Raw genomic sequence first — 13,108 nt, forward strand, 5'->3', positions numbered from 1 at the left:
TAGTTGGAGACTACGAGATAAAACATATGTTTTATTCCGAAATTTTCAAATTCGAATATGCTTCATAAATTTGTCATGATTGTGCTCGAAGTAATGCAAAAAAAAAACGTCTGCTGCTGATTGTAGTGGCGCGAAAAGATCTCTACTTATGGCATGGCTTATAACCCGTATGTATTCAGAAGTACATAACCGTATTTGGAGAAATATACGTACGCTAAAGGTGAACTTGTAAGTAAGCACTATTATCAGCGATTACGATAATGTTTTGTACAAATATATCGCCTCTTACTATGACCTTTTTATACTTATTTTAAAGGTCAAAAACTCAGTTTATAAACTATGAGTATGGGTGTTAGCGGTGTCAATGTTATATCGCGCAATCTCCCCGGGTTTAAAGTTGCTAAGTGATGTTGGGAGTACTAAAGTAAAAAAGTAAATAGTTGATTCACTGTAAAGAACCGATATACACACAAAAGTTTTACGTCAGCAGTGGTATTGTAGGTGGTAAATTGACATATCTATGGTCTTTCATGTAAAATGTTGTGAGTTGTGGTGGTATAAGTTTGAAAAGCTGACATGTCAACCCAAGAGAAAATGAGTTCATACACATGCCTCTTTTAATCATCCACGAATATTACTACCGGAAAGCATTTTTAGTTTGCGAGAAGGTGGATATGGTGCCATGTTATAGTTTAGTAATGTGTCGTGGCAAGGAGATTCTATTCCGTGTTTAAGCCGTCATGCCGCGGCGGAGGAGGCTATACTCCTGTGCATCCAACCTATCCAGTGGCAGTGAGAATGTCCGTCACGGATGGGTGGCGACTCAGTCGACAATATGCAAGTGCCGTGAGACGGGGCGGCGCAACAGTGGTGGCGTGAACAAAAGCATCTGCCCGAGGAAATTTGATGCGCCCGGGAGACGGTTGGGTATCTATATTTGTTCGTGTGACATGGTGTGACTAATGCCCGTTGGTTGATGGCGCGAATCAAGATGGTGTCAAATGGAGATGGCGTGAATGGACCAAAAGTCGAGAGTGGAGAAAAAAGCATCCGAAGAAAAGGCGTCTTAAATAAGAGCTTCTGCCGGAGAGGCGGGTGGAATATAAGCTTTCGCCGGAGGTGGCAGGTTGAACAAGAGCTTCTGCCGAGGGCGGCAGGTTGCATAAAAGCTTCCGCCGGTAGTGGCGGCTTGCATAAAAGCTTCCGCCGATAAAGGCGTGTTGCATAAAAGCTTACGCCAGTAATGGCGGGTTGTGGAACTTTCACATAGGTTTGTTTAGACGCTGTGACTTGTGAGACATGAATATACGTAAAAAAAAATGAGAAGCTTTCTCGTTTGAGTGATGTGGGATGAGTAACTCACATACGGAAGAAATTCTACAAAAGATCCGATCAATAGCAGTGACATATGTTGCGGTTAACGGCGGGTTGAGTGAAGCTTAGGCCGGTTACGGCGGGTTGAGTAAAGGTTTCCGCGGTAGTGGCGGGTTGCATAAAAGCTTCCGCCAGTAGTGGCGGGTTGAATAAAGGTTTCCGCCGGGACGCGCGGTGATCCGGGGATGCGCGTGAAAGCTTCATCAATACGCGTGACGTTCAACGATACGCGTGACAGCCCCGCCAAGGCGGGCAGCGTTCCGACGATGCGTGTTATGTTATCGCGCTGCGCTCTATTTAACCCATCAGGTATAAACGAAGAGCAGTTGTATGTAAAAAAAAAATTGATGCAAGAGTTACCATCACGCATTCTTTCGGGACAAAAGGTTTATATCTTTGATGTTGTGAACATATAATTTGAATAAACAAATTTATAGATGGCATACTTACTGTTTGCGGGTTCTGTAGAAATACCCAAAAGCAAAAGGTATGTATGCTTCATGGTTGTACCATTAGCTATGTGGGATGTACCTCCCTTTAACCATCATCGTCCAAATTGATGTGCACCTCAAGCTTCTGCATATTCTGCACAATCATATGGGAAAAGTCCACAATCAATGATATGGCAAGAGAGTCATCCGTCGATGATATGGCAAAGAAAAAGCATCCCCATTTGTGGCGGGTGATATAAGGCCTTCGTTGGAAATGGCGTATGGGTAAAAGTGTCCGCCAGAAGCCACAGGGTGCATAAGAGCATTCGCCGGAAGTGCCACAGGGAACGAGTGTTCCCGGGGGGCAGGGCGGTCAAGATGAAGCAAAGGTATGCTTCTATTTATAACTGCATTGTTCAATTTTACCTTTACAAGACGCCTCTGAAAGTGTCGAAAAGCAGCCATCTGTATGTTGTGCCATATGCTTTATTGTGTGTACATGGCCACATGAGTACGCGTTTTCTTTTTTTTTTTTTATCATTATTCCCTTTTTATACTGGGTGAAACTTTAGGTCTGTCGCGCTTTTCATCGAATTAAGCACAAAAGAAAAGCAGTGATGGCTATCGCTAGAAAACCTCCTATGTGCATAAAGGTGCATACAGTTTTAGGCCTGTAACTTATTATGAAAACTCAATATGAAACTAAAATTGTTTTGCACAAATCCCCCACATCTGTCATCATATATGACATGTTTGACTTTTGCCATATGGAAATAAGAAAGTTTTTAGACCTGGATATTATGAACAGATTCTCGGGATGATGCATGAGGGTTTTTTTTTTTTTTTTTTTTTTTTTTTTTTTTTTTTTATAGATGATGTTACGTACCAGATTTAGAGACCCTTGTTTCTTCCGAGAATACACGTCGAAACTTGGATAAGTGCAGATGGAGACACTTGGTAGAAAATGACCGTTGGAAACGTTCCGCGGTGAACAAAAGCTTCCGTCGATAGTGGCGGGTTGGGACGACCTCGTAGCCCAATCGATAAGGCATCTAAAAGTGTGCTGATTAAACAGCGAACCTCGCTTGAGAGTGCCATATGGTAAGGCTTTTCGAGTTACAACCAATGCTTGAGAGGGGATTATCAGGCCCGAAATGGCAAAAGAAGTGTGGGAGTCATTGCCGGAGTTGGCACGACCAAGAGAGGTGTCTGCCGGCGGTGGCACGACTAGGAGAGGTGTCTGCCGGGGGTGGCGAGATGAATAAAGTTGACTAACGATCGCCGTGTTCTAGCCTGGCACCTGAAAAGCCTTCTAACGGATAAGATAGACTAGCAATAAGCGTTTTGAAAAACAAAGGCTCGGCTAGCCGTTATCTTGATATTTTCTTGCCTTTAAATAAGGATCATTAAACATGCATCATCCTTAGATAAGCGTAGTTTGGTGTATAATTAAGCGGCGCCCAATCTTATGAACGTTTTTAATGTGGTCCAATAAAAGTGATATTATGTCGCCATAGTCCCTCATTTCAATGCATTGCCCATACGGGTACTGCACCTACTTGGGTGCAGCGTCGTACGTTTTGGCGCATTACGGTGTCTACCATATATGGTGTGTAAACTTGAATGTCTGGTTCAAATGTCTGGTTCAAATGCATAGTAATGCTATCGTTCACACCGTGCAAGTCCACTTAATTCATGGGTTTCAATTATATATTTCTGATTGTAGGTAAATTTCCTTTAGCCATGCCTATGGCTAAAAGTTGTAGTGTCATGGCCTACATGCAAGTCAGTAAGAGGGATGAAATAGTCATAAGTTAAATATAGAAAAGATACACGTACCTTGAACTTTGAATTTAGGATATGTTGGTATGGTGGTGAAATTTTTTCGTCCTATCAGTCTGGGCCCAGAGGCGAGCCCAGGAGTTGTTCTTCAAAAACATTTTTGTTTCGCGGGTTCGTTTTGTTGTAAACTTGTAGTCCGCCTATTTGAGAAAGGAATAGTCTCATCGTGGCCGCGTATGAGGTCTGACAAAGATGCTTTTGCCATCGTACATGAGTTTCGCATAGCTTTACGCCTTTTTTTTTTAAAAGAATATAAGTGGCAAGATTGGTCATTTTGCTCTGGAGGTTTCGGAATGCTTGCGATGTAGTATGTACCTCCGAAAACGTCATAAGTTGTTTTCACGCTTCATCGCCATCCTCGTTTTTAAGCGACCAGAATGTGATTCATAGGAACACAATTATATGACATTTTTTTTTAATGTGAACAATCGCTAATACATGTGTATGCATATACGCAAACGCGCATGCAAGTATACTCTGTGTTAGAGTAAGGTGGTAATGGAATCGTCTAAATTGTGTTCATGAGGACACACGTGTGTAGAGAGACCTTCAAGCATAGTTTGCTTTTTATAATAACTTGAAGAGGATGAGTATATTTTAGCGTTAAACTTCTGTTATGCCTTAAAGTCAACATTATATATGTGCGTATGTTTTTCCAACATTCAACACTTAGATTGAGAAAGCATTTGATTACATCTGATATCGTGTATGCATAGATGCATCATAAATTGCACAATCTATGTTATATTTCACTTCTAGTTACAAGGTTAATCTTAGATATATGATCAAACGTGTGAGTTTTGTGAAGAAAATAGCATACCCAGTTCTTGATTGGTTGATGTCTAGAGAGGGCGGTGCGTCTAGCTCGAACCCGCAAGTTTGATTATTCTGTGGGGCTTTTTTGCTCCGCTACGACATCGTACAACACGTGGAGTAGTCCGCCATGTTGAGAGATTTCTGCTCTGGGAAGTTTGCAAATGGCATGGGGCGCGACTTTTGGTTAGACGATTTTGTATCAAATTAACCTTCCGTTAGACGTAGCGTGAACTGTTGGGTCATATACGAATGTGGCACGACCCAGAACATCGTATGACGGTCCCCGGGGGTGGCGCGACTAAGAACATCGTACGCCGGAAACAGCGTGACCGTTCCACTCGTGCGTTATATAACAAGCAACAATCGAGATAAGACCACAAGGTTGTCAACGCGTAACCTCCCATGTACTCAAAAGCCAAGGGTTCTTAATGAAAAGGTTCTCAATGACGACGCAAATTACACGCGACGACTGGCGGCGCGAAGGCCGGTGTCGAGGTAAAGAAATCGAGTGCCCGAGGCGGCGTAAACAACAGAATTTTTCGTTGGAGGCTGTGTGGTAAAGAAATTGAACACTAGGAGTGCCACGACTTAGGATGTCATCCGCCGGAGACGGCGTGAACAAGAAAGTCTTCCGCCTGAGGCGGCGTGGTAAGGAAACTAATCGCCGTAAGTGGCGCAAACAAGGATGTCTTCCGCCGGAGGTGGCGTGTCCACTGGAAGTGGAGTAGTTTATAGTGCGTGCACTGGAGTGAAACTTTTAAGGAAATTTATTTATGATGCACAAGGTATAGAATATTAAGAACTTCAAGAATATAGAAGAAGACTGGTCCTTCCATAATGTCTGTATAGTTCCATACATCATACTTACTATACCAAGATATGACAAAACTAATAAGATGAAAAATTTTAGCATCTCTGTGTTATTTTCCATGCTTTAGCATGTGTACATTAGCATCTCGTATATCTTATCTACGGTTTATTTTATTCTTAACTTTTGCTAAAAAAGTCAGATACATGTGCGTAGATACAAAATTTTTCAAATTGATGGTTTCTCATACCAGAAACCGTAGGGTTTAAATCGAAAATATAGATGGTTAGGATAGACCTAACAAAATCATCAAAACAATACGTGTTACTTCGAAGTTTTAGCATGAGAAATTACGTACCCGATTTGAAGGGGGTTTGGATGCAGTCTTGGTTAACCTCGAGATTCCAAACCGGCAAAGAATAAAAAGACAAATCTAGAGATTACCTTGAGAAAAACGAGGCGTGGTCCGTTGACGGTCCCACGGATGGCGCCAATGAAGAAGCATGTCCCGAACGGGTCGGTACTTCTACGGTGATGGATACGAATATGGCCACACCTCGTCTTCTCCGCTTCATCCTAGACCTGCAAATAAGAAGAAAAGAGAAACGAGGGCAATGTAGAGACTGCCGGTAGAGGAAGAATCCCCTTTTTCCAGCTACAAAAGTGTGTTGCCCTATATCTCATGCCCTAATGAGGAGGTGGAGACCTCCTTATATAGGAGATATGGGAAAACCCTAACCTCAATGGGCCAGGCCCAGTTAGGGGTTGTCTCTACGAGCCCACAACCTAGTGTAGTAAAAACTACAATGCGCTAGGCTTCGCGGGTTAGTACACAATAATAATAATAACGATAATAATAATAATATAAAAGTGATAAATAGCAGGAAAGTCCGACCACTCGGGTCGGGTTCAGTACCATACCTCGTCATATACCAAGTACTGGTAACGTATCAATACCATGCCACTACTAGTGATGTACCAATAGCGTGTCGTTAACGTATCAAACTGGCTCCAACCGAACAACATTGTTACTAGTGCCGTATTCATTTATTAGTGTTTTTGGTTTCAATACAAATCAATTTAGTTATTTTTTGACAACTTTCATTACCGTTACCCGACTGGTTTGTGCATATACCGAATTTCATTTGCACTACACGAGAATTTTATAGTATAAAGAAAAGAGTAATGTTAGTACTATTTGTGAGTATTATGATATGATTTTAGTAGATATTTAATAAATAGGAAAAATATTATTCATGAGTATTATGATATTATTTTAGTAGATATTTATTTGACTCTACCAGTGAATGAGATCACGTTAGTCTATTCAAGGAAAACACCATATTTGCGATATTGACTAAAAAATTAGAAACTCCCTCCATTTTCATTCTTTTAATTCCCGTCTTAATAGGATCTCAAACTTTCACTTTCAGGCACTCAATTTCGTTTCACTCTTGTGGAAAAGCTCAAGGAAAATCAAAAGCATCAAACACTGAATAATCTTCTTCGGCTAAGGTATTTTTCAGTTTTAACAGTCTATTTAATCATCTCCATTCTATAGTTTGATTTATGTATTGTGTGTATTAACTGAAGAGAATAGTATAACCCTAGGCTTTCAAGCTTTAGTATAAACCTAGGTTTTCATTCTTTGAATTCCCGTCTTAAGTCATGTTATATGAACCATCATGTTAATTACAGAATACAATAGTATAACCCCTAAGTTTTCAAGCTTTAGTTGAGTCTGCGATTGATGAAGATTCATTTAATGAAAAGGTTGAGCATTTATCCAATTACCATCTTAGACTATAGGTTATGGGGTGGGGGTTGGGGGCGTGGCTTGGCTGAAAACGCCCAAGTCACCACTCCGGGTGGGCTTAGGTTTGGGCGTGGCCCCTTGGGCGGGAGTTTCAGTCCGGGCGTTGGGCATGCCTAGCGGTCCTACGTGGCCAGCTCCTATTCCCTTGTTGGATAGGTCATAGCGGGCCATGTTTAAATTTTAAAATATAACCGTTTGGCCAAGCCAAACGGTTCACCCACCCACCTGTCCACATCGCTATATAACCCCCAACCCCACCAGCTGTCCACACGGGCTAGCGACGCCCCGCCATACCCCACGGACACGTCACTAACCAGCGGGGGGCTCGAACTCCACGTGTCAACCATGCCCCAAACTCCCGCCCACCATACCCCACGGTCTTAGTAAGCGCTTAGTGTTATACATAGAGAGACGTGTAATTCTTGTAAAACCAATTCAAAGACCACTGACCGTTTCTAAATCATTTCTCCAAAACAGAACAAAATTTTAAAACAATATAAGGATGATAACCATACTGAGATGAATACTAAATGTTACCACTAGATCACAATCAAATTATGTCTCCCCTGTGGGTGCAATCTTTCTTTGTGTAGATAATTTTTTTTCTTTTATTTTCCATTTTTTAACAACATGCTTCCCAGTAATGGTGCAGCTACCCACTCTGCATTAGTTTGTACAGAAGCAACAGAACCCTTATTTGACACTGAATGTCCCCCTTTAGTGATATCTACAACCACGGTGTACTTTTTACCTCAGATGACCCGTTCATCTTCAATCACCATTTCAGAATCAACTTTCGGTAATACAAATAACTTCCAAAACGTGATCGGAAAAGCCTGTATCCAAAAGAGAGCAATGGATTACACAATTTTTTTTAACTTGATTGGTTATTATATGGAATATGCTTCCGCTGGCGTGTCATCCTATTTTGATATAAGTTGTCATATTGTTTTAAAACCTTATAAACTTTCTATAAAGCATAATGTTATGACATGAATAGAATAGAATTGGTGCACTAAGTCAGGCTCTTTCTCTTGTTTCTGCATATAACTGGTTTCATGTAAAAATGATGTTCAGTATATACTTTCCATAGACCATAATGTTGTGAATTTGTGTTTGTTTAATAGCTCTATTACAAGTAGGTATTACCTAGCTAATCAATCAACCAGTCACAAGTACATGCGTCGCAATGTTGTGAAACATACTATTTACTCAAATGTATGTAATTTTTACATGTTGGCCGCATTCGACGATGTACAGATCCTCTACCACGACCTGTACATTGTTGTTTCAGAAGGCCCTTGAACGATTTGTTTGGAAAACTAGGGTTTTTAACCCAACCCAAAATCGTTTTGGAAACGGGTTTGAGAGATCTTGATCTAAACTGTAGGGTTGTAATCAGCTTTAGAACCCTTACTTTGTGGTCTAGAAATTCATGTCTTCCTATTTTGACCCGAACCCGTTTTGACCCATGAGCCGACCCGTTTGACGGGTCTAGTGGCTTTGCACGCTTGGTTTTCTTTCGTGTAAGAGATAGCGTATTGGTTTCTGTATAAAATAAAAAAACAGAAAAAGAGTATGTCAATCGGGTCTACAACTCAGAAATTTAAGTCACATGAAACAGACCTGGAGTCATTTGTTTATTGCGCGCCTCTAAATTTGTTATAGTGTTTTATTATACTGTATTGTACTATTGTGTTTGATTAGATTACAATATATCTACTTATAATATTTTAAACTTAATAGTTTTAGTTACTTAAAGATGACATCTTAATGTTTTGTTTATGTTTTAACGAACATTGGAGGTTTTGAACTTGGTTGTTTCCTGTATTTTTTTGGCTGAGTCAGCAACAAGTAATGACTAAAAGAACTTTGGTATGGCTTTCCTGCATTTCGTTACAATATGGGTTTGTTTATTCTCAAGGCAATAGTCTTAGATTGGATTGTTATTTTTCCATATTTTATAAAAGGTACTGTATAAAAAAAACCACACATAAAAGCCCAAATGTTGGTTTATTTATTATTTTCTGGTTTAATGTATAAAGCCCAAATACAAAAGTTGATTTTTTTTATTTTTGGTTCTAAAGCGAACGAACTTTTTTCGACCCAACCTCGAGCCCATATTTTCAGCTTGCTAAAATTATCGAATTGAGCCCAAGCCCACTCGGGCTCGGTTCGGCCCGGCTAGTATTTACGTTGACTGTAAATATCTATGGCTGTAAATATTTTTATGAAATCTAGTATTAAAAAGATATAGATTTTATTTTTAGTTTTTATTCTTTTATCTTTCTTTTTATAAATCTTTATTTCTTATTTATTTGGGCCTTTTATGAATTATTTAATGAGATTTTTCTTTTTTTGTGTACACCAGTAGTAATGGAAGATAAAAGTATGCAAGGACAAAGCTTCAAAAGACAGATGAATCCTTATGAAAAGAGTAGAATGTCAAGGGTTCAAGAGAACCAAAAAAAATTACAAGCTTTGGGATTGAAAAATATTGCTAATTCTTTGACAAGTCTAGTAGAGAGTGACAAAACAAAGAAAAAGAAAAAGAAATCAATGGATACGAGCGAGAAAGATATAGATGTAGAGTATATGCCTGGTTCTGATGTTGATGTTGAGCAAGATTATCAAGAGGCTGCTACAAAAATCTCTAAAAAGGTACTAATATCAAATACTCATAATATAATTTCTTTGGGTTTCTTCTCTAACAATTCGACTTACAGAAACAACGTCGAACATACATTGCTCCGCAGTCCCTAAAAAGATATACTAATTTAGCACAGAAACGACTCATAGCTCCGACTGTCTCCCGTGTGCTAACAACTTCAGAATCTCATATGCAAAAGGGACAAGTAATTGATACAAGAGGGAGATCAATTGTAGCTAAGAGAAAGTTATTAGCAGTTGACAACGATGATGACCACGGGGAGCGTGACATGAGATTTCATGGTACCTATGTTTGTTTTTAAAATATTTTATGTATGAAATTTAATTAATATTATGTCTAGATTCAATTAACTGTTTTTGATGCTTACTTTTTTTGTAACTATAGATATTAATGAAGAACAAGATGATGTTGAATCTGATGATATTGAAGATATAGATATGAATGAAGATTATGAAGAACAAGATAGTTTTAAAGATGATGGAGATAAAGACACGGAAGATTTGGAAAAGGTGAATGATTTAGAAAATCAGAACGATGAACTGGTTGAAGAAGAACGTGAAGTTCCAGAAAATGAAGAAGAGCATGAAGTTTCACAACAAGAAAATGAAGCAGGTTTATTTGATCTACTTGTTTGGTTCATTTTTTTTGTTAAATCATATATTTAGTATTTTTAATGTATACATGTACATTGTAAATCATTTTCACTTTTTGTAGTTCGGACTGTACGTAAAAGAGTGAGAGGACCAACGCGTATGCCAAAGGTTTGGGCCCAAGAAAAAGGGGATAGAATTCCTATTTTAGTTAATGAACACGGACAACCTATTAATGACAAAAGTAGTCAACTGACCCATTTCATGGGAACCCTTTCAAGGAGTGGAAAGTATTGTCCGATTTATAAACCGTGGAATAAAGTTAAGGCCGCCAAAAAAGAAGCGTTGGTTGCACTCTTAAAGGTACATAATTAAAAATATGTATGTTAATGACTTAAGTATTTGTTTTCTCATGTAACCTGTTTCATTTTTTAGACAAAATTTGATATTCCTGAAGTTGCTAAAGGCTGGATATTGCAATCATTTGGGCGGAAGGTGAAGAACTGGAGGGCAAGAATTAAGGAGCTATACCATGATCCGTCTTTGTCACTGAAGGAACAAATAAGTTCTAGGCCAAAACAAGTGCAAAAAAAACAATGGAAGAAACTTGTGAAGTATTGGAATAAAGAAAAGTCTAAGGTATGAAATAGTCTACCACTTTAAATAACATTAGTTTATTTCCCATTCTGAAATTTCACTTGTCTACTGAAGCTCGTAAGTGAAAAAAACAAGGCGAATCGGGCAAAGAAGAAGATGTTTCAAGTAACGGGTAAAAAAAGTTATGCTCGAGTCCGCGAAGAGCTAAAGGTGATTGTATGAGATAGTGCAATTGTTAATGTAGCATGTCGATATCCATTGTTAATACTTATTTTCTTTTTATTCAAACAGGCATCTAAGGGACAAGATCCAAGTCGTTTGGAAATGTTTCGTGCATGTTTCTCCAAAGATGGAACTACCAAAAATTTGGAAGCTTCAAATGCAATTGTAAGTAATATGCTTATATATTCATACACATATTTTTTCTATGTGTTCTTGATGCTGTTAAAAATACATACCTTATTTTTGTGACTATGTCTAATATAGGCACAAATGCAACAACTTAATTCTAATCTTCCCGAGGGCTCGATCGATAAGCCTGGACCAGAGGATGTTTTTTCTAAAGTAATGGGTAATGATCGAAAAGGTGATGTGGTTATGTATGGTCTGGGTGTTCGTGCTGCTGATGTTTGGGGTGTAATACCAAGTCGTTCAGCATGTCATAGAGAAAACATCCAATTGAAGACTCAATGTGAAGAACTTACTAGTACTGTGGTCCAGTTACGAGCCCAAGTATCAGAGATGGAAGGGTCGAGGGGTGGTTCCAGTGTTCAACCTCTTGCATCACAACATTTCCCCAATGTAACCAATGGACATCAACGTTTACGGGTATTTTTCTATATAAATCTTTAAAAACCAATTTTCCTTAGTTTTTCTATAAAAATTTTAGCCTGCTAGTGTAAAAATTTATTAATTTTTTTGGTAAAATGATTTTTTGCACTATTATGACTAGAGTTTAATAAATATTTGTTGAAAACTAAAATCTAGGTCGGAGATGAAGTTTTCCTCAAAAGCATTCTAAACTCTACCGAGATTGTAGCAAGAGGAAGAATCCAGAGCTTGGACCCAAATGACCTAGTTGGTGGTACAGAGATTGGACCAGAATGGTGTGAGGTAAACGTTCAAGTACCAATAAAAAAAGATGAAAACTTGGTAAGACCATATGGTTTATTTTCTACAATTCAAGATTGTATTGGCGCATCCATCGCATGGCCCTATCCATTCATCTCGGTATGCATTTGTTAAATTTGTCATACAAATAATTTTAATATCATGGAACTTAATGCTTATACATGGATGGTTTATTTGTAGGTAGTCCATGAGGATTGAGGACGCATGATGACTCAAGATTTCATGCTTCTTATTTCATTTAATCGCTTTTAATTTCTTTGTTAAATGTTAAGACTTTATGTTAGATAATCTTATAACTTATTTATGGTTAGTGTTTTTGTTATGAACATGCTTTTTTGAAATATAATGAAGTTTTATTTCTTTCATTAGTTGATTTTATACAATAACTATTAGGATGTCATATGTTGATGGTTTGTTTATAAAATTGGTTTTATAATCTCATTTGGGATATAAGGACCATTTTCTTGATATTAAAGTAGCTATAACGTTACATCATAAGGGTCCTATAAATTAATTTTTAAGGACGCTTGTATGTGTATCAAAAGATTAAAAGTAGGTAATCACATATTAGAACATTGTAAAAGTGTCCTAATATGTTCTTTTTCGGACGCTATTTATGTTGTCTATATACATATTATGCGACCGTAAAATTGGTTTCATGATCTTATTTGGTATATTAGGACCCTTTTCTAGGTACTAAATTAGCTATAATGTTACATCTTAAGGGTCCTATCAATTAATTTCTAAGGACGCTTGTAAGTGTATCAAAAGATTAAAAGTATGTAAGCACATGTTAGAACATCGTAAAAGTGTCCTAATATGTTTTTGTTAGGACACTATTTTGGTTGTTTAAAGACATATTATGCGACCATAAAATTGGTTTCATAATCTTATTTGAGATGTTAGGACGCTTTTTTAGTTCCGAGACTTTTTACGACCCCTTTACATGAAACGCTTTTACCATTGGTCCTATTAAATGAAAGGTCCTATAAAATAGCATTTTAGGACGCTTTTACGTGTACTAAAAACCCA

General features: G+C 38.2%; 1 protein-coding gene across 2 annotated transcripts; it reads left to right on the top strand.

Annotated features, from left to right (window-relative positions):
* The first annotated feature begins 6,567 nt into the window (after positions 1 to 6,567).
* LOC110878266 lies at positions 6,568 to 12,400 on the top strand. Of its 2 annotated transcripts, none has more exons than XM_022126544.2 (11): positions 6,568 to 6,786; positions 9,459 to 9,748; positions 9,814 to 10,039; positions 10,143 to 10,370; positions 10,473 to 10,711; positions 10,784 to 10,987; positions 11,060 to 11,155; positions 11,237 to 11,332; positions 11,432 to 11,773; positions 11,933 to 12,175; positions 12,257 to 12,400. In XM_022126544.2, the coding sequence occupies exons 2-11, from the start codon at positions 9,464 to 9,466 to the stop codon at positions 12,272 to 12,274; spliced, it is 1,977 nt and encodes a 658-aa protein (XP_021982236.1). In that variant the 5' UTR covers positions 6,568 to 6,786; positions 9,459 to 9,463; the 3' UTR covers positions 12,275 to 12,400. The 2 variants fall into 2 exon arrangements, with proteins under 2 accessions (XP_021982236.1, XP_021982237.1); XM_022126545.2 differs by having other exon boundaries at positions 6,619 to 6,786; positions 9,462 to 9,748.
* The last annotated feature ends 708 nt before the right edge of the window (positions 12,401 to 13,108 follow it).

The sequence above is a fragment of the Helianthus annuus genome, chromosome 1 (assembly GCF_002127325.2).
Source record: "Helianthus annuus cultivar XRQ/B chromosome 1, HanXRQr2.0-SUNRISE, whole genome shotgun sequence".
NCBI classification, from domain to species: domain Eukaryota; kingdom Viridiplantae; phylum Streptophyta; class Magnoliopsida; order Asterales; family Asteraceae; genus Helianthus; species Helianthus annuus.